Source organism: Odocoileus virginianus, chromosome 6, assembly GCF_023699985.2.
Source record: "Odocoileus virginianus isolate 20LAN1187 ecotype Illinois chromosome 6, Ovbor_1.2, whole genome shotgun sequence".
NCBI lineage: Eukaryota > Metazoa > Chordata > Mammalia > Artiodactyla > Cervidae > Odocoileus > Odocoileus virginianus.
Genome location: NC_069679.1, coordinates 15,697,112 through 15,717,129, shown reverse-complemented (window position 1 = coordinate 15,717,129; position 20,018 = coordinate 15,697,112). Strand labels below are relative to the sequence as shown.

Sequence of the window (20,018 nt, the reverse complement as noted above, 5' to 3'; positions counted from 1 at the left end):
ACTTCACATTCCAGGATGTGTGGCTTTAGAAGAGTGATCACGCCATTGTGGTTATCTGGTTCCTGATGATTTTTTTGTACAGTTCTTCTGTGTATTCTTGCCACCTCTTCTTAATATCTTCTGCTTCTGTTAGGTCCATACCATTTCTGCCCTTTATTATGTGCATCTTTGCATGAAATATTCCCTTGGTATCTCTAATTTTCTTGAAGAGATATCTAGTCTTTCCCATTCTGTTGTTTTCCTCTATTTCCTTGCATTGATCACTGAGGAAGTCTTTCTTATCTCACTTTGCTTTTCTTTGGAACTCTGCATTCAGATGGGTATCTCTTTCCTTTTCTCCTTTGCCTTTCACTTCTCTTCTTTTCACAGCTACTTGTAAGGCCTCTTCAGACAACCATTTTGCCTTTCTTTTTCTTGGTGATGGTCTTGATCCCTGCCTCCTGTACAATGCCACAAACCTCCATCCATAGTTCTTCAGGCACTCTGTCTATCAGATCTAATCCCTGAGTCTATTTCTAAGATCATTGCATCTGTCCCATCACTTCTTGGCAAATAGATGGGGAAACAGTGGAAACAGTGACAGACTTTGTTTTTTGGGGCTCCAAAATCCCTGTAGATGGTGACTGCAGCCATGAAATTAAAAGACACTTGCTCCTTGGAAGAAAAGTTATGACCAGCCTAGACAGCATATTAAAAAGCAGAGACATCACTTTGCCGACAAAGTTCCATATAGTCAAAGCTATGGTTTTCTAATATGTATGGATGTGAGGGTTGGAGTATAAAGAAATCTGAGCTCTGAAGAATTGATGTTTTTGAACTGTGGTGTTGGAGAAGACTCTTGAGAGTCCCTAGGACTGCAAGGAGATCCAACCAGTCCATCCAAAAGGACATCAGTCCTGGCTGTTCATCAGTTCGTTGGAAGGACTGATGCTGAAGCTGAGACTGCAATAGTTTGGCCTCCTTATGCGAAGATCTGGCTCATTGGAAAAGACCCTGATGCTGGGAGGGGCTGGGGGCAGGAGGAGAAGGGGACGACAGAGGATGGGATGGTTGGATGGCTTCACCGACTTGATGGATGTGAGTCTGAATAAACTCCGGGAGTTGGTGATGGACAGGGAGGCCTGCGGTTCATGGGGTCTCGATGAGTCGGACAAGAGGGAGTGACTGAACTGAATTGAACTGAAATCCAATGTCAGGGTACTGGATGTTCTCTGTTCTCCTCTCCAAGTATACTCTCCATCCTGCTCTACACCCAGGAGGCTGACTTCTATGCACTTGTCTTTTTTGCTTCTAGTTGAGTTTGGCCCAGTGGGAGCCACTGGCAGGAAAGAGTGGTCAGCCTATTTATCTTCTGCGATCTTTTCTTTCCTGTGCTTGAGATCCACAGGTCCTGTGGATCCTCCTCAGTTCCAGGTCTCCCAGGCTGGGATAATTTCTTCCTCTTCTGTCCCTTCAAGCCTAGGAGTGGTGACGTCTTCTTACTGTTGTTGGTCCCAGAGTGCTTTACCTTCTCTTGTAGATTTCTCCTAATCCTGCACATGTATTTAAAAATATTTCTTTCTTTCAGTTTTTCCCAATCATTCCTCTGAAGATGATTGCCAGTACCTTTTAAGATACAACACTAACAGTTAAGCTCTAGATGGAAAGAGAAGAAATTTATTCTATTTTCCTATTCATCATACGCCTCTTTGTGACTTGAAGATTATTATTTAAAGATAACTTACATATTTCAAAGAAAGACATTATAGTAGGGTCAAAATTTCAATTAGTTAAGTATGAGATCCTTAGCCAAGCTTTGAGAAATAGCTACGTTCCACAATTTTTTTTTTCTGATTCAAAGCAAAGAGATTTTCTATCCTCTTTCTAAATTGGGTGGTTTCTTTGAATAATATTTAAAGGAAAAATAAGGAAAATCAGCGAAACAGCTTCTTTATGTTGATATTTGCTTATTTTCTTTAAGTTCGACTCTACTGAATAATCACTCTGCTGCTACTGTGGCAATATTTAGTGTAAAATTTATCCTGTCTTCCCCTTAAAATGAACTCTTTGCCATCATCATAATACCTCAAGCTTAGTTAACCATCAACTTTTAATCCATGTGTATTTCATCTGAAGTCTGTTTTAAGTAGCCTATGTGGAAAATTTCTATTTTTGCAAACCTTCATAGAAGTTTTTTAGCTGTAAAACATACTGTTTATTAGGACAAATATTTATTACAAGTTTATATCACCACCCCTTCTTTTTCTCTCTGTAAAAACGTTTAAAGAGAAGGTTCGAGTACTTCTTGTATGACTATTTAAATATCATAGGGCGAGGTCCTAACAGGACCGAACCAAAAGAAAATCCCAAGTTATATTGTGGTCAAAGAGGTTTAATTGGAGTCAGCTCTAAATTATTTCTAAAGAGACAAATAAGCTCATTATTACCCTTTGTCTTCTCTTGCCTTACTCTTTTCCCTTATTTTGTTTTTTCTTGTCTCTCACTTTTCTTTCTCTCTCCATTCAAAGTTATGCTTTCCTTTCTTTTTTTCTATTTATTTCCCCATCCTATCAAAATATGCTTTTCCCTTCTTTCTGTCCCTGCATTATTTTGAGAGAGCATAAGCCATTTAAAACTTGTTCCACCCAGGATGAATTTTTTCCCAATTTTGGTTCATACATGCCTGATGCATCTCCTTGAACACCAGTGGAAAATGTAGACACCTAGAGGAGTGGTCCTGTGATAAAACCTGGAAGCCTCAGGGGTGTGTGTGTGTGTGTGCGTGTCTGTGTGTGTGTGCGTGTATGCCCGGGCATGGTAGGTCGTGTCTGACTCTTTGTGACTCCATGGACTGTAACCCGCCCAGGTTCCTCTGTGCATGGAATTTTCCAGGCAAGAATACTGGAGTGGGTTGTCATTTCCTCCTCCAGAGGCTCTTCCTGACCCAAGATGGAACCTGAGTCTCCAGCATTGGCAGGCGGCTTCTTTACCGCTGAGTCACTAGTTAAGTGGCTGAGCTACTAGCCTGGAGTCTCCTGATTCTAAGTGGGCTCTAGGGGGCGCTGCTCTGTGCGGTTTGTCTTGAGTGCAGGAGGTGCTGCAGTCCTGCTTCTCACGGAGGTCTGAGGGAAGAGCTTGCTCTACAGAGAGGAGATACAGGTGCCTGGAAGCAGCAGGGGGGTTTGTAAAACGCTGTGGTCATGGAGAACATAGTCTCTGGGGTGGTGCCCTATCTCCAGCAGAGGTGAGCTGCAGAAGAGTCCGCATCCAGGCCAGCAGGAGCCATGGCCTCTGCGCACATCTGGACACTTGGGATTCTGTTTATGCTCAGTGAGGGACACTCCCTTCTCGTTTTCCACTTGTATTTCCCCCTTAGGTTCTTTTTCAGAAGCTTCACTAATGTGAGTTAATTTCCAGGTGGACTGAGAGCTCAGTCGGTGACTCAGCCAGAAGATCAGGTCTCTGTCTCGGAAGGGGATCCAGTGACTGTGAAGTGTACCTATTCAGTGTCGGGGAGCCCTTCTCTTTTTTGGTATGTCCAACATCGCAACCAAGGTCTCCAGTTCCTTCTGAGATACATCGGAGGGGGACAAGTTGGTTCAAGGCAACTACGGTTTTGAGGCTGAATTTAACAAGAGCCAAACCTCTTTCCACCTGAAGAAACCATCTGTTGTAGGGAGTGACTCTGCCTTGTACTTCTGTGCTGTGAGCGACACAGTGTTTGGGGCTGCAGGGAGAGCTGAATATAAACCCCTGAGCACAGAAAACCATGCTCCTGAAGCCTTAATATCCCTCCACAAGGTGGTGTTGTGGCTCCAGGATTTGTCCTTCATTATACCTAAAAGAATTTTTTTTCCTAAACCCACAAACTTTGTTCATTTGGGAAGTATAATTGAAATAAATCCTTGTGTGCCAGCTACTCTGCTGAGCACTGATCATAAAGAGGTGAAAGAAAGCATCCTTGATCTGCGGATGCCAGGTGTGATCCCAAACATTTGTGAAGCCCTTTAATTCTCACAACTTTTCTCATGAGCTTCACTTTATAGATGAAGGCATTCAAGCTCAGAGAATTTACATATCTTACTTAAGTCACAGAACTGCTCAACAGTACATTGAAACCCAGGCAGCCTGCCTCTCAGAAGTGTAGTCTACGCACTCCACTTCTCCTCAGCCTATAGGCTCCTCCAGGCATGAGACAGATTTCAACAGTGGTGTAGCCCTAACTCCCGAAATGGTCCCTGTTAATAAAAAGTGTTGGTTGTAGGAATGAACAGTAAAATGATAACTCGAAAGAGTTTGGTAAGTGCTCAGACAGAGAAGTGCATAAATGCTATGTGACAAAAGGAAGTAGAGGTAACTTGACTCTGAAGGAAAGAGAGAGGCAGCAAATGAGACATATGTGAGGAGGATTCAAAACAATGGAGGATTTAAGTATGTCGTGTAAACATGTAGGCTGATTACAGCTCCTGTGCTCCCATCTTCTCACGTATCCCCTCGTGAAGGACTGGACTCAATGCCTCGCTTTTTTTCTCTTTTCAACTTAGAACCTCCCAGGAAGGGCTCTGGTTGACTCAGTGTGAGGCAGATGCTGTTCCCTGGACAAGTTGTGTTGGCTACTAGGGTTAGGCCAGCTTTGCTCTACATGTGACCAATTAATTAGTGGTGGCTGGGGGATGATTCTGCAAGAAATTAGCAGCTCCAGTTTGAACCATATGATTCAAAGGAGTATATCCCAAAAGAAATTAATTTTTACGTAGAGACTTACATTTCTTTATTTTTTCCAAATGGATAGACATTCGTGGGAACCCTACTTATTGAAAACCTCATACTTGCTCCATTGATTTGGGGTACTGCATTTCTAGTATACTAAATTCCTATATATACCCAGATCTATTTTTGGATTGTATTCTTGATGGGGGTACATTAGCCCAACATGATTACAATCCCTGCAAAGAGGCATTGCTTGACTACCCCTTGGGCTTGGGTTGTGTATACATTGGTGGAATATCTACGTTAGGGAAGAAGGTCCTTGGAAGAAGCACATGCAGACCTTAAAAGTGGACCTGGGGAACGCTTGTGTGCAGGGAATCCTGGGATCCTGGGTAACGAGAGCAAGATCTAGAAGAGATATTTCCTTGGCTCAGTGGACTTCTCACAGGCAGAGATGTGGGAGGATGGCCAGGGAAGAGCCTTTTATAATGGAGGACTAGGGAAGGGACCGGCTTCCCTGGTGGCTCAGAGGCTAAAGTGCTTGCCTGCAATGAGGGAGATGTGGGTTCAATCCCTGGGTCTGGAAGATTCCCTGGAGAAGGAAATGGCAACCCACTCCAGTATTCTTGCCTGGAGAATCCCATGGATAGAGGAGTCTGGTGGGCTTCAGTCCATGGGGTAGCAAAGAGTCGGACATGACTGAGCAAGTTCACTTTCAGGGAAGGGACACTGTGTGCTCAGGTCTATATTTCCCCCGTTTACTGAGGTGGCTAGGAGGGAGCAAATAAGTTTCCTTCCAAGTTCTGTTTTGTCATTTGGTCCTGGTAATTGGCTTCTTGAACCCTAAGGAGGAAAGTTAGCTTAGTATTATTTTATTCCCATGCTTACTGGAAAATATTCCTTATAACCGGGTAACTTGTAAGGAAAACCAGAAATTCAATGGAGTTTTTATTTATAATATTCATTTCTATCCTTTCTTTTATCTCGTTTTCCCCCATTTATTTTTATTAGTCGGAGGCTAATTACTTTTCAGTATTGTAGTGGTTTTTGTCATACATTGACATGAATCAGCCATGGATTTACATGTGTTCCCCATCCCGATCCCCCCTCCCACCTCCCTGTCCACCCGATCCCTCTGGGTCTTCCCAGTGCACCAGGCCCGAGCACTTGTCTCATGCATCCAGCCTGGGCTGGTGATTTGTTTCACCCTAGATAATATACATGTTTCGATGCTGTTCTCTTGAAACATCCCACCCTCGCCTTCTCCCACAGAGTCCAAAAGTCTGTTCTGTACATCTGTGTCTCTTTTTCTGTTTTGCATATAGGGTTATCATTACCATCATTCTAAATTCCATATATATGTGTTAGTATACTGTAATGGTCTTTATCTTTCTGACTTACTTCACTCTGTATAATGGGCTCCAGTTTCATCCATCTCATTAGAACTGATTCAAATGAATTCTTTGTAATGGCTGAGTAATATTCCATTGTGTATATGTACCACAGCTTCCTCATCCATTCGTCTGCTGATGGGCATCTAGGTTGCTTCCATGTCCTGGCTATGATAAACAGTGCTGCGATGAACACTGGGGTGCCCGTGTCTCTTTCAGATCTGGTTTCCTCAATGTGTATTCCCAGAAGTGGGATTGCTGGGTCATATGGCAGTTCTATTTCCAGTTTTTTAAGAAATCTCCACACTGTTCTCCATAGCGGCTGTACTAGTTTGCATTCCCACCAACAGTGTAAGAGGTTTCCTTTTCTCCACACCCTCTCCAGCATTTATTGCTTGTAGACTTTTGGATAGCAGCCATCCTGACTGGTGGGTAATGGTACCTCATTGTGGTTTTGATTTGCATTTCTTTGATAATGAGTGGTGTTGAGCATCTTTTCATGTGTTTTTTAGCCATGTGTATGTCTTCCTTGGAGAAATGTCTGTTTAGTTCTTTGGCCCATTTTTGGATTGGGTCATTTATTTTTCTGAAGTTGAGCTGGAGGAGTTGCTTGTATATTTTTGAGATTAATCCTTTGTCTGTTGCTTCGTTTGCTACTATTTTCTCCCAAACTGAAGGCTGTCTTTTCATCTTGCTTATAGTTTCCTTTGTTGTGCAAAAGCTTTTAAGTTTCATTAAGTCCCATTTGTTTATTTTTGCTTTTGTTTCTAATATTCTGGGATGTGGGTTAGAGAGGATCCTGCTGTGATTTATGTCGGAGAGTGTTTTGCCTATGTTCTCCTCTAGGAGTTTTATAGTTTCTGGTCTTACATTTAGATCTTTAATCCATTTTGAGTTTATTTTTATGTATGGTGTTAGAAAGTGTTCTAGTTTCATTCTTTTACAAGTGGTTGACCAGTTTTCCCAGCACCACTTGCTAAAGAGTGTTTCGTTTCTCCATTGCATATTCTTGCCTCCTTTGTCGAAGCTAAGGTGTTCATAGGTTCATGGATTTACCTCTGGGCTTTCTATTCTGTTCCATTGATCTATATTTCTGTCTTTGTGCCAGTACCATACTGTCTTGATGACTGTGGCTTTGTAGTATAGTCTGCAGTCAGGCAGATTGATTCCTCCAGTTCCATTCTTCTTTCTCAAGATTACTTTGGCTATTCGAGGTTTTTTGTATTTCCATACAAATTGTGAAATTATTTGTTCTAGTTCTGTGAAAAATACCATTGGTAGCTTGATAGGGATTGCATTGAATCTATAGATTGCTTTCGTAGTATAGCCATTTTGACCATATTGATTCTTCCAATCCATGAACACGGTATATTTCTCCATCTGTTTGTGTCCTCTTTGATTTCTTTCATCAGTGTTTTATAGTTTTCTATGTATAGGTCTTTTGTTTCTTTAGGTAGATATACTCCTAAGTATTTTATTCTTTTTGTTGCAATGGTGAATGGTATTGTTTCCTTAATTTGTCTTTCTGTTTTCTCATTGTTAGTGTATAGGAATGCAAGGGATTTCTGTGTGTTAATTTTATATCCTGCAACTTTACTATATTCATTGATTAGCTCTAGTACTTTTCTGGTAGAGTCTTTAGGGTTTTCTATGTAGAGGACTATGTCATCTCTAAACAGCGAGAGTTTCACTTCTTCTTTTCCTATCTGGATTCCTTGTACTTCTTTTTCTGCTCTGATTGCTGTGGCCAAAACTTCCAAAACTATGTTGAATAGTAGTGGTGAGGGTGTGCACCCTTGTCTTGTTCCTGATTTCAGGGGAAATGCTTTCAATTTTTCACCATTGAGGGTGATGCTTGCTCTGAGTTTGTCGTTATAGCTTTTATGATGTTGAGGTATGTTCCTTCTATTCCTGCTTTCTGGAGAGTTTTAATCATAAAAAGATGTTGAATTTTGTCAAAGGCTTTTTCTGCATCTATTGAGATAATCATATGTTTTTTATCCTTCAATTTGTTAATGTGGTGTATTGCATTGATTGCTTTGTGGATATTAAAGAACCCTTGCATTCCTGGGGTAAAGCCCACTTGGTCATGATGTATGATTTTTTTAGTATGTTGTTGGATTCTGTTTGCTAGAATTTTGTTAAGGATTTTTGCATCTATGTTCATCAGTGATATTGGCCTGTAGTTTTCTTTTTTTGTGGCATCTTTGTGTGGTTTTGCAATTAGGGTGATGGTGGCCTCATAGAATGAGTTTGGCAGTTTACCTTCTTCTGCAATTTTCTGGAAGAGTTTGAGTAAGAGAGGTGTTAGCTCTTGTCTAACTTTTTGGTGTAATTCAGCTGTGAAGCCATCTGGTCCTGGGCTTTTGTTTGCTGGAAGATTTCTGATTACAGTTTTGATTTCCTTGCTTGTGATGGGTCTGTTAAGATCTTCTATTTCTTTCTGGTTCAGTTTTGGAAAGTTATACTTTTCTAAGAATTTGTCCATTTCTTCCAAGTTGTCCATTTTATTGGCATAGAGCTGCTGGTAGTAGTCTCTTATGATCCTTTGTATTTCAGTGTTGTCTGTCGTGATCTCTCCATTTTCATATCTAATTTTGTTAATTTGGTTTTTCTCCCTTTGTTTCTTAATGAGTCTTGCTAATGGTTTGTCAGTTTTGTTTATTTTTTCAAAAAACCAGCTTTTAGCTTTGTTGATTTTTGCTATGGTCTCTAGTTTCTTTTGCATTTATTTCTGCCCCAATTTTTAAGATTTCTTTCCTTCTACTAACCCTGGGCTTCTTCATTTCTTCCTTCTCTAGTTGCTTTAGGTGTAGAGTTAGGTTATTTATTTGACTTTTTTCTTGTTTCTTGAGGTAAGCCTGTAATGCTTTGAACCTTCCCCTTAGCACTGCTTTTACAGTGTCCCATAGGTTTTGGGTTGTTGTGTTTTCATTTTCATTCATTTCTATGCATATTTTGATTTCTTTTTTGATTACTTCTATGATTTGTTGGTTATTCAGAAGCATGTTGTTTAGCCTGCATATGTTTGAATTTTTAACAATTTTTTTTCCTGTAATTGAGATCTAATCTTACTGCACTGTGGTCAGAAAAGATGACTGGAATGATTTCAGTTTTTTTGAAAATACCAATCTTTTATCTCATTTTAAGGGCTCTGTGGAAAGAGGTCTAAGCATAAATTGTATTCTATGATTCTTTTTCTTAGTAACTATGTCACAGTGGATCAGCCATTTACAATCTATATGCCTCATCTCCTAAATCATAAAATTGTGATAATTGGAAGTACTGTTGTGAGAATTGTACATATGTCTTGGACCGCAAATAGAAGTGGGTTTTGTGGGATGCATAGCAATCAGAAACTTAGTCACTGCTATGGACTGAATATTTGTGTCCTGCCAAAATCTGTGTGTTGAAACCTAATTGCCAGTGTGATGGTATTAGGACACGGGGCCTTTAGGAAATTCTTAGGTTGTAAGGGTGAAGTCTTTTGAATGGAATTCATTTTCTTATAAATAAAAGGCACCCCAGAGATCTACCTTGCCTGTTCCTTCATACGACAAAACAGCAGGAAGATGGTGGTCTATGAACCAGGAAGTGGGTCCTCACCAGATACCCAATCCATTGGCACCTTGATCCTGGACTCCCTAACCTTCAGAATTGTTAGAAATAAATGTTTGTTGCTTATGCCTCTAGACTGTGCTATTTTTGTTATAGCAGCCCTAATGGACTAAGGCCATCACCAAAGCTGTGGATCTCCTATATCTGCCCTGAATTGCTTATATTTGGACTGCAACATGAGAGGGAAATATAGTCGATCTTGTTTTTAAGTTACTTTACTTTGATCTTTGTTACATCACTTGAGCCTGTATACCATCTTATATAGTGGAAAACCTGCTTTTAAGAAAGGAGCTAGTATCATCCTATCTAATGACATTGTGGTTAAATTGCATCAAGCAACATTTTATGCTATTTTATGCAACATTGCATTTTTTTATTATTGTTTTTTTTATGTTTTGGCTGTACCGGGTCTTTGATAAGAGGCGGGGGCTTCTCTTGTTCTGAAGTATGGGCTCAGTTCCTCTGCAGCATGTGGGTCTTAGTTCCCCAATCAGGGATCGAACCCACATACCCTACATTGCAAAGCAGATTCTTAACCACTGGAATACCAAGGAAGTACCAATATATATATTTTTAATTACTTGTGGAAATAGAGTTTTCATTTCTGAATTATAATGTTAAGTATTTTAGAGAAGGTAGGAGTAGAGAAGGATTTTGTGGACTTATTATCCTGGTTTTCCTGAGCTATATTTTGATGCACCCATGTGAGAACTCACCCTTGCCTGGAGGCTGGGGAGACATCTCTCTCTCTAAGCAGAAGCACTCGCCATGGAGCCTCTTTATGTTCCATTCAGTCTTCCCTCCTCTGATCCTTTTCTCAGTGTATCATAAGTTTCACTGGGTTCTCTGCAAGAATCCAGAAATGCTTAAAAGTAAGTGTTAGTTTAGCTTTTCATGTTCTTCCCTTCCCCAAAGAAAAGAAACAAATAAGACAAACTCACTGTCTTTTTGTTTCTCTATCAAACAGTGGAGCTACCATCTACCCAAATGCTATCCACTTGTGCTTCCACGGGTGCTTCCTGGTCGGTCCAGATGCTGTTCCTTTGGCCTCTTCCTACTTGACCCAGTCTTTATCAGGTTCATCCATCTTCCCTGACGTGTTAGCTCGGTCGTCACTCCAGCTGGGAGGTGTTCCTGGAACCCCACAGCCAAAGTAGTCTTACTACCGGTGCATTCCCATAATACTGTACTTCCCCTATCTCAGCAGTCATCATGAAGACTAAGACTGCTTTAAATATTCTCTTCCTTTAAACATTTCTCTTCCTTCCATTCTTCCTCCTTCCTTCAAAGATTCGTTCCATACTCATAGGGGGATGTCGTGTCTAGCTCAGTGCCTGACCCAAGTAGGGACTCTGCAAATGTTGTTTGATTGAGTAAATTAATATTTATCAAGAGTCTTAAAATATACTTACTCTTTAACCCAGGGAATCCCCTTTGTAGAAGTTAGTCTAAAGATGTAACTGAAAGTTTGTGTTATTTTATAAGTGGTCATGTAAAAAATGAAAATGGAAAAACCCTTAAAAAAGAAATGACTGGAAGTTTAGATTAATGTCCAAAGGTGTTTATATAGTATTCTTCCTAAACTCTATATATTTAATACTAGGAAATTTGGTAAATAAATTATAGTACATCTCTATCATGGAATATTTGGAAGGATGTTTTCAGCTAGAATCCAAATTCCACATATACTTATTAGTAGGCAAAAATATTTCAGAAATAACGTTAAAAAATCCAGGGCACCCAAATGTGTATGTATGTATTTATGTGTTTGTGCATATAAGCACATGCAGCCCAATTTTTTTAAAAATATTTATGCATAGTCAAAGGAAAAAAGATATATACCCAAATAGTATCGATAATATTTCTGGGATATGGCATTCACTTGATTTTTATACTTTTCCATAGTTTCCACATTATGTATTTAAAATTCATTATTTTAACAACCAGAGAAAAACTCACCTTGTAAGAATTTAAAATGTATCTTCAGTTGGTGACTCTTGCTCTAGGGGCACAGCGTTCTTTCTTAATTGCAAGAACCTTCTAAAATTTGCTTTAACAGGGCTTTGAGTTTTTTTTTTTTTAAATTACAGTGCATATAACAAATAACATTAATGCATGTATATATTCCTGTGTTCACCCAGATCTCTTGAGCACAAAGAGGGTTTTTCAAAGGAGAATATATGTTATAAAGCATAATTATTAGTATCATATATTTGTTTTCCAGGGCCAGTGTGACAAAGTGGGTGCCTTCAACAACAGAAATATGTGGTCTTGAAATTCTAGAGAATCAAGGTCCAAGATTAAGGTGTCAGCAAGTCTGGTTCCTTCAAAGGCTGTGAAAGAAGGATCTGTTTCAGGACCCTTTCCTTGGGATGTAGATGGATATGTTTTCTCTGTGTCTCTTCACATTGTTTTCCCTTTATTTGTGTCATCTCTGTGTCCAAATTTCCCTTTTTTATAAGGACACCAGTCATGTTGGATTAGAGTCCACCCACATCTCATTTTAACTTGATTATTTCTCTAAAGACCACTCTCTAAATAAAGTCACATTCTGAGGTAGTAGGGATTAGGTCTGCAACATATATTTTTAGTGAGCAGGGGAGGTGGGAAAGAGACAAGATTCAGCCCATAACAACACAGTCATTAATGGTTACTTTCATTCCAAAGGCTGCAGCATAGAAAAGCCCCTAATATTTCATCCTTTTCTTGTTTGATTAGTTAATAATCTCCTAAGTCAGTTCATAGATGCCAACACAGAAAAGTCAAGTTCTTTTTTTTTCCGTTTATTTTTATTAGTTGGAGGCTAATTACTTTACAACATTGCAGTGGTTTTTGTCATACATTGAAATGAATGCTGTTCTGAAAAAGTAGGGTCATTGTTTTGGTCTTGTGATATTTCCAATGTTAAAGATAGTTGTATTTATATAGAAATATGTAGTTCATAAAGAACCTTATTATGGAAGTACTTTATTAAGTAAAATTAATTAACCGTCAGAGTTAATTAATTAATCTACATAATCTCTTATATAAGTGAAGAAACTCTTACTCAGACAATAAGTGTTTTGCATAAAATTGCACAAATATCATGTCCAGAAAATTGCTCGCAACTGGTTTGTCTGGATCCTCATTCAGAATGTTTTCCGTTGCCTAAAATAGACCCCATGGTCCACCTGATCAAGACAAACTATTGGCTTCTACCTTTAACAAAGAAATAAGATGGGGGGGGTGGTCCATAAATTGCATGGATATGAGACCTATTGACTCCTGTGAAACACTTCGCCTGTCTTTACCACATGGGGTCGCTGTTGCAACGAGCTGATTCTAAAATGTGACCCATTTGTGTTACTTGTGTACAAGGCGTTCAAGCATATTTAACTCTCTCGTAAATCCTTCTTTCTTCTCCACCTGGTACTGAAGGGAGGCTGGTTATTCCATACTTGGTATTTCATATATACTGTGTCAAAATGTTACTAGAAGTCATCAGCACTCATTGATCTTTTCCATGGGAAAATGAAAATGTTGCTTACTTAGAATACTATCAACAACTTTAGACCCGGAAGAAGTGCTCCCCAAATATTTTCTAGTGATTTTCCTTTCCCATATTATATGAGCAAGGAACTCAACATATCACTATTTTTTCCACATCAATGTGAACTTTCAAAGTGTTTGGATAATTGCAATTGGGTGATTCAACTAACATTAAGATATCTTCTGGATTTAGCTCTTTTTCAGAGGTAAAAAAATTTTTTTGTTACTGTTAGTGACTTTATATTGGGTATTTCTTTTGTTTTTGGCTGTGGGATCTTAGTTCCCCAGCCATACACCCTGCAATGGAAACTTGGAGTCCTAACCACTGGACTGCCAAGGGATTCTCTACTGGATATTTCTTGAAGGAAGAGTGAATGATCCATATATATATTAAAAATAGTCACTTATACTATAATTCCTGAAAAATTCCTTTGTACTGGTCATGGTTCTTTACCTGTGGTTTAGAAAAGAAGGAAAGGAATGGGAAGCAATTACAGTTTACTGCTGACTGTTTCCAACAGGCTGACTCTGAAGTAGGTGTTATTGTCCCAATTTCACAGATGAAGAAACTGAAACTCCAAGGAGAGAGTTGCCCTAGGTCACAAGGTGGAAGAGCTCGGATTTGGATTTAGGTCTGTCTTGACTCTGAACTTGGGCCTTTTCTTCTTCTCCTCCACTTCCTGTTTTGGTGATTGATTCCACATCAAATGTCTTTTCCTAGCTAGTCAGTCGGAGAAGGCAATGGCACCCCACTCCAGTACTCTTGCCTGGAAAATCCCATGGATGGCGGAGCCTGGTAGGCTGTAGTCCATGAGGTTGATAGGAGTCGGACACGACTGAGCGACTTCACTTTCACTTTTCACTTTCATGCATTGGAGAAGGAAATGGCAACCTACTCCAGTGTTCTTGCCTGGAGAATCCCAGGGGCGGGGGAGCCTGGTGGGCTGCCATCTGTGGGGTCGCACAGAGTCGGACACGACTGAAGCGACTTAGCAGCAGCAGCAGCTAGTCAGTAGGGACTAGTGAGTGTTCTGCTTCTCTGTTTAATATCTGTCAAGTGAGTTTGAGTAGCAGATGTAAGGTGCGGACTTAGTGTGATTACAAAAGGACACCAGGGTGTCAGGAGATGAAAGGTCCAGTTCAGATGGCCTCATGTGCTCTTTTGTGGAATAAGACTAAGATTTCATTTCATCTTACACTGGAACCAATGGGGGGATTTCTGGGCATGAATGACCATCTCAGATGGATTATTCTCAGAGTTCCATGAATAGGAGACTGACTACAGTGAATGAGCACCTTCTGGAACTGTGGGAAATCGATGAGGAATAAGGAGCCCAATGGAATCTATCCTTTGAAATGTTTGTTTCATTCGGAACAGATCTTTAGAGGGTTAGATCATAGCAAAGATCTAAAAGGAAATCCAGGCTGCTATGCTGTTGTGCTAGAAGTTTTTACCACTCTTCTTCCTGAATGTTCAGTTGAACCTTGAGGGGAAGCCCATTCTGAGGAGCTGTGGCCCTGCTGTTGGCTTGCTCTGGGGACAGCCCCCGTGTGACAGCTGCTAGTGTGGGCTCTGGAATTTGCTGCCACGTCTCTTCCCTGGTTCATAGCCTAGTCCAGGCTCAGACTCAGCAACCGAACTTAGACCCTGGATCTTGGTTTACATTAGAATATGAGACAGATGACAAGAGTAACCGTGCTCCTGACCTTGGGTGAGTTATTATGGCATTAAGAGAAATTGGGATCTGGGTCCAGACAAGGATCTACAAGCTTGCCTGCTGCCATTGCTCTTTATTCAAGATGCTGAGGGATGGCTTTGGGGTCCTATTTTTCTCCAGGCTGTTCCTTGGCTTTTATGTGAGGAGTGAGAGAAATAAAGACATTCGGGGTTACTGAGCTCTGGTCTGTTCATGGGAGGAAGAAATCTGACCTGCCACTTCTGTTCGTGTGTTCCTGGGATTCCTCAGAATAAATATATATAAAAAATGTGTCCCGAAAGAGGAGTGAGAAGTAAATTGTCTGTTCATGTGTTCCTGGGATTCCTCAGAATAATTAAAAAAAAATGTGTCCTGAAACACAAGTGAGGAGTAAATTGTGTGTGTCTGTATATGGTGGGGAAATAGGGATTTACTTGTGACAGAACCTGGAGGGGGCTGAGTTGGACCTTCACTTTGATGTCAAAATAGGACTAGTGTTGTGTTTTTTATTTCCACAGGTACTTTGAGTTTTGCTACGACCTCCCAGCCCGTCTTCATTGACTCATACGAAGGACAAGACTTGAACATATCCTGTAACCACACCACGATAGCTACAAATGACTATATCTTCTGGTATCGACAGTTCCCCAACCAGGGACCACAATATATCATTCAAGGATATAAGACAAACGTGGAAAATGAAGTGGCATCTCTGTTCATTCCTACTGACAGGAAGGTCAGCACCCTGATGCTGCCCCGGGCTTCCCTGAGAGACAGCGCTGTGTACTATTGCATTGTGAGGACGCACACTGCGACAGATGGGGCTGCACCTGTGCGGTATCCCCGTGTGGGGTGGGAGTCACAGCCCAGGGGATCCCCAGTGTAGTGCCTTCTAATGTGTTTATTTCACTGTACTATTTTCAGATGGTATTAGCAAACCCATGTTTTATTTTACTATTTTAAAAAATATTGGTCTTATTTATTTTTAAAATAGGTATTCCATTTCTATGGTCTAAAATTTAAAAAACACAAAGGGACATGATGCCTTTATCCCATATTGTCTCTGAGCTGCTCAGTTATACAAAAGGACACAATGTATGGTATGCATACTGTTGTCACTTAGCTCACTGACGCCCTTCAGTTCATGTACACACCTGCACACACACACTGTGCACACACACACACTACACACCCTTACACGCACATTGCATGCAGGCAGTTTAGACAGCAAGTTCAGCTTTTGGAAAATTCAGTCTGAGTGTCAGGTCATTTTGTCACACAAATTTTGAACTTTTCTTTGGTATTTTATGCCCCACAAGATTCTTTCCAAGAATTTTCTGCGAATGGATCTTTTCCTCTCTGTTACCCCTCTTTCTCTTGTCTTTTGTCCCACTCCCTTCTTCTGGATGGCATGGCAAATAGAATGGGGATGATTTAGGGGGGAGTGGAAAAGGTTTTTTTTCTAATTGGTTTCATAGATTATTTTTGCAATATATGAAACAGAAACATTAAGATTCTGGGTCATTATCAATTTTCAGGTTGAGTCCTTTGGGGACCAAATGGAGACGAGAATAATGGCAAAGTTCCCGGGAATCTTGCTAGTGAGCCTGCAGCTTAGTCAGGACTGTGAGGATATTATTATTAATGTTTTAGTGGGGAGTTGTCTCTGATTTTGGCAACACGAAATGCAGTAGTTGATGATATTTTCTATTGAGACTCACCCCATGGAATGGGTTTTATGCCAACTTTTTCACTCTCCCCTTTCACTTTCATCAAGAGGATCTTTAGTTCCTCTTGACTTTCTGCCATAAGGGTGGTGTCATCTGCATATCTGAGGGTATTGATATTTCTCCTGTCAATCTGATTCCAGCTTGTGGTTCATCTAGCCCAGCGTCTCTCATGATGTACTCTGCGTATAAGTTTAATAAGCAGGATAACAATATACAGCCTTGACATACTCCTTTCCCAATTTGGAACCAGTCTGTTGTTCCATGTCCGGTTCTAACTGATGCCTCCAGACCTGCATACAGATTCTCAAGAGACAGGTCAGGTGGTCTGGTATTCCCATCTCTTGAGGAGTTTTCCATAGTTTGTTGTGATCTACAAGGTCAAATGCTTTAGCTTCATCAATAAAGCAGAAGTAGATGTTTTCCTGGAATTCTCTTGCTCTTTCTATGATCCAACAGATATTTGCAATTCGATCTCTTGTTCCTCTGCTTTTTCTAGATCCAGATTGAACATCTGGAATTTCATGGTTCATGTACTGTTGAAGCTTGGCTTGAAGAACTTTGAGCATTACTTTGCTAGCATGTGAGATGAGTGCAATTGTGTAGTAGTTTGAACTTTCTTTGGCATTGCCCTTTGGTGTTGGAATGAAAACTGACCTTTTCCAGTCCTGTGGCCCTTGATGAGCTTTCCAAATTTGCTGACATATTGAGTACAGCACTTTCACAGCATCCTCTTTTAGGATTTGATATAGCTCAACTGGAATTTCATCACCTCCACTGGCCTTGTTCATAGTGATGCTTCCTAAGGCCCACTTGACTTCACATTCCAGGATGTCTGGCTCTAGGTAAGTGATCACACCACTGTGGTTTTCCCCATCATGAAGATTTTTTTTGTATAGTTCCTCTGTGTATTCTTGCTACCTCTTCTTAATATCTTCTGCTTCTGTTAGGTCCATACCATTTCTGCCCTTTATTGTGCACATCTTTGCATGAAATGTTCCCTTGGTATCTCTAATTTTCTTGAAGAGATATCTATTCTTTCCCATTCTATTGTTTTCCTCTATTTCTTTGCATTGATTGCTGAGAAAGGCATTCTTATCTCTCCCTGCTGTTCTTTGGAACTCTGCATTCAGATGGGTATCTCTTTCCTTTTCTCCTTTGCCTTTTGCTTCTCTTCTTTTCCCAGCTACTTGTAAGGCCTCCTCAGACAACCATTTTGCCTTTCTTTTTCTTGGTGATGGTCTTGATCCCTGCCTCCTGTACAATGCCACAAACTTCCATCCATAGTTCTTCAGGCACTCTGTCTATCAGATCTAATCCCTGAATCTATTTCTGAGATCATGGCATCTGGTCCCATCACTTCCTGGCAAATAGATGGGGAAACAGTGGAAACAGTGACAGATTTTGTTTTTTTTTGGCTTCAAAATCACTGTAGATGGTGACTACAGTCATGAAATTAAAAGATGCTTGCTCCTTGGAAGAAAAGCTATGACCAACCTAGACAGCATATTAAAAAGTAGAGACATTACTTTGCCAACAAAGTTCCATATAGTCAAGGCTATGGTTTTTCCAATAGTCATGTATGGATGTGAGAGTTGGACTCTAAAGAAAGCTGAGACCCGATGAATTGATGCTTTTGAACTGTGGTGTTGGAGAAGACTCTTGAGAGTCCCTTGGAGTGCAAGGAGATCCAACCAGTCCATCCTAAAGGAAATCAGTTCTGAATTTCCATCAGAAGTACTGATGCTGAAGCTGAAACTCCAATACTTTGGCCACCTGATGTGAAGAACTGACTCATTTTTAAAGACCCTGAAATTAGGAAAGATTGAAGGCGGTAGGAGAAGGGCACGACAGAGGATAAGATGGTTGAATGGCATCATCAACTCAGTGGACATGAGTTTGAGTAAGCCTCAGGAATTGGTGATAGAAAGGGAAGCCTGGTGTGCTACAGTCCATGGGGTCGCAAAGAGTCAGACACTACTGAGCTACTGAACTGAACTGTGGAATGGAAGAGTATTTCCATCTAGCTCATCTGAGGTTTTGGTAGGGAGATACTATTGTGGAAAAACAAAGAACTATAGGGCATTAGAGCCCATGAACTCATCTCGCTTTGGCAACACCTTTTTAAAGATGGTAGAAGAATCTGCAGAAGGAGTGCCGGGCCACTGAATGTTTAAGATGTAGCCGGCTCTTCTCTCAACTTTGCCTAGGACCACAATTTCTAGTACTTCATGCAGCAGGGATAATACCCTGGGAAAGCCCAGGGCTTCTACTTCCCATAATCTCAAGTGGCCAAAAGGAGAAAAGATTCATAGCATTTGAACAAAGACAAGAAGCACATCTCCCTGCACATCACAGATCTGAAGCCTGGAGACTCAGACGTCTACTTCTGGATAGTGAGTTCAAAGTGGTCCCCAAGTATCTGGAGCCTCTACCCAAACCAGTAGCAGGGGCTCCAATCACACTCCTGACGTGAGAGTTGAGAGAGTAGGGTAGAGGGGAATATCTAATGTTTCTATCTACTTTTGAAAATAAATATCCATATAATTTCTGAGAGTTGGTGTGTGATTAACTAAGGAAGATGTTAGACGGTTCTATAGATAACTGATCCAGGAAATTATAGATGGGATATTGGCTGGATAAATCTTCAAAATGTTTTCTATCCACATTGGCGTTTCCTCCCACCCTTGTTCATGCCATCACGTTTGGATGACTCCTTGGTCATAGTATAGAGGAAAGGAAGTCTCAGGGATGAAGGAACCAGAAATATGGTCCAGGTTCTTTCAAGGAGTCACTGGCTACTGGGAAACAACACAGTGAGGTTTAAAGTTCTAGTTTTATAAACAGGAGTCTGCATGTTGAACATTTTGGAATAACAACCACTGTGTGATGGTTAAAAGAGCACTGGGATTAGCAGTAGTAAGTTATAATTCTAGTTGTGCTTGTTCATTGCTACCTGCCCTTGGGTAGCAAAACAATGGAAAAAGAATAAGCTCTAGCCAGGCCTTCCTGGGTTGGAATCTGAGATGTTACTCTTAAAGAGTTTGATGTTGATCAAATACTTATGGATTCTGAGCTTCAGTACTGCTTCTATAAAGTGGTGCTCAGAATCCTTTGTTCCAGGGTTATTATGAGGTAAAATAATATTACACCAAAGGTCTTGTACTTAATATGCTCTCATTATGGTGTCCATAGCCTGCATTATCATTTCTGGATAATAAAGTTATTAAACCTGATCTGCCAGCTATACAAAGCTGTTTGTAAAATGACATCAAATCTTGTCATAAATTGAAGAAGATCTAAACAAATATAAGATTTTTTTTGTGGGTGAGAGAAAACTTGGTTTTCTTATCTTTGTCCAAAAAAAT

General features: G+C 40.4%; 1 gene segment (V, D, J or C); it reads left to right on the top strand.

Moving 5' to 3' along the window:
- Positions 1-2,988: 2,988 nt before the first annotated feature.
- On the top strand, positions 2,989-19,201 carry LOC110137106 (T cell receptor alpha variable 4-like). The segment is given in 3 exon segments: positions 2,989-3,309; positions 15,442-15,659; positions 17,150-19,201. Coding segments are annotated over 3 exon segments (330 nt in total).
- The last annotated feature ends 817 nt before the right edge of the window (positions 19,202-20,018 follow it).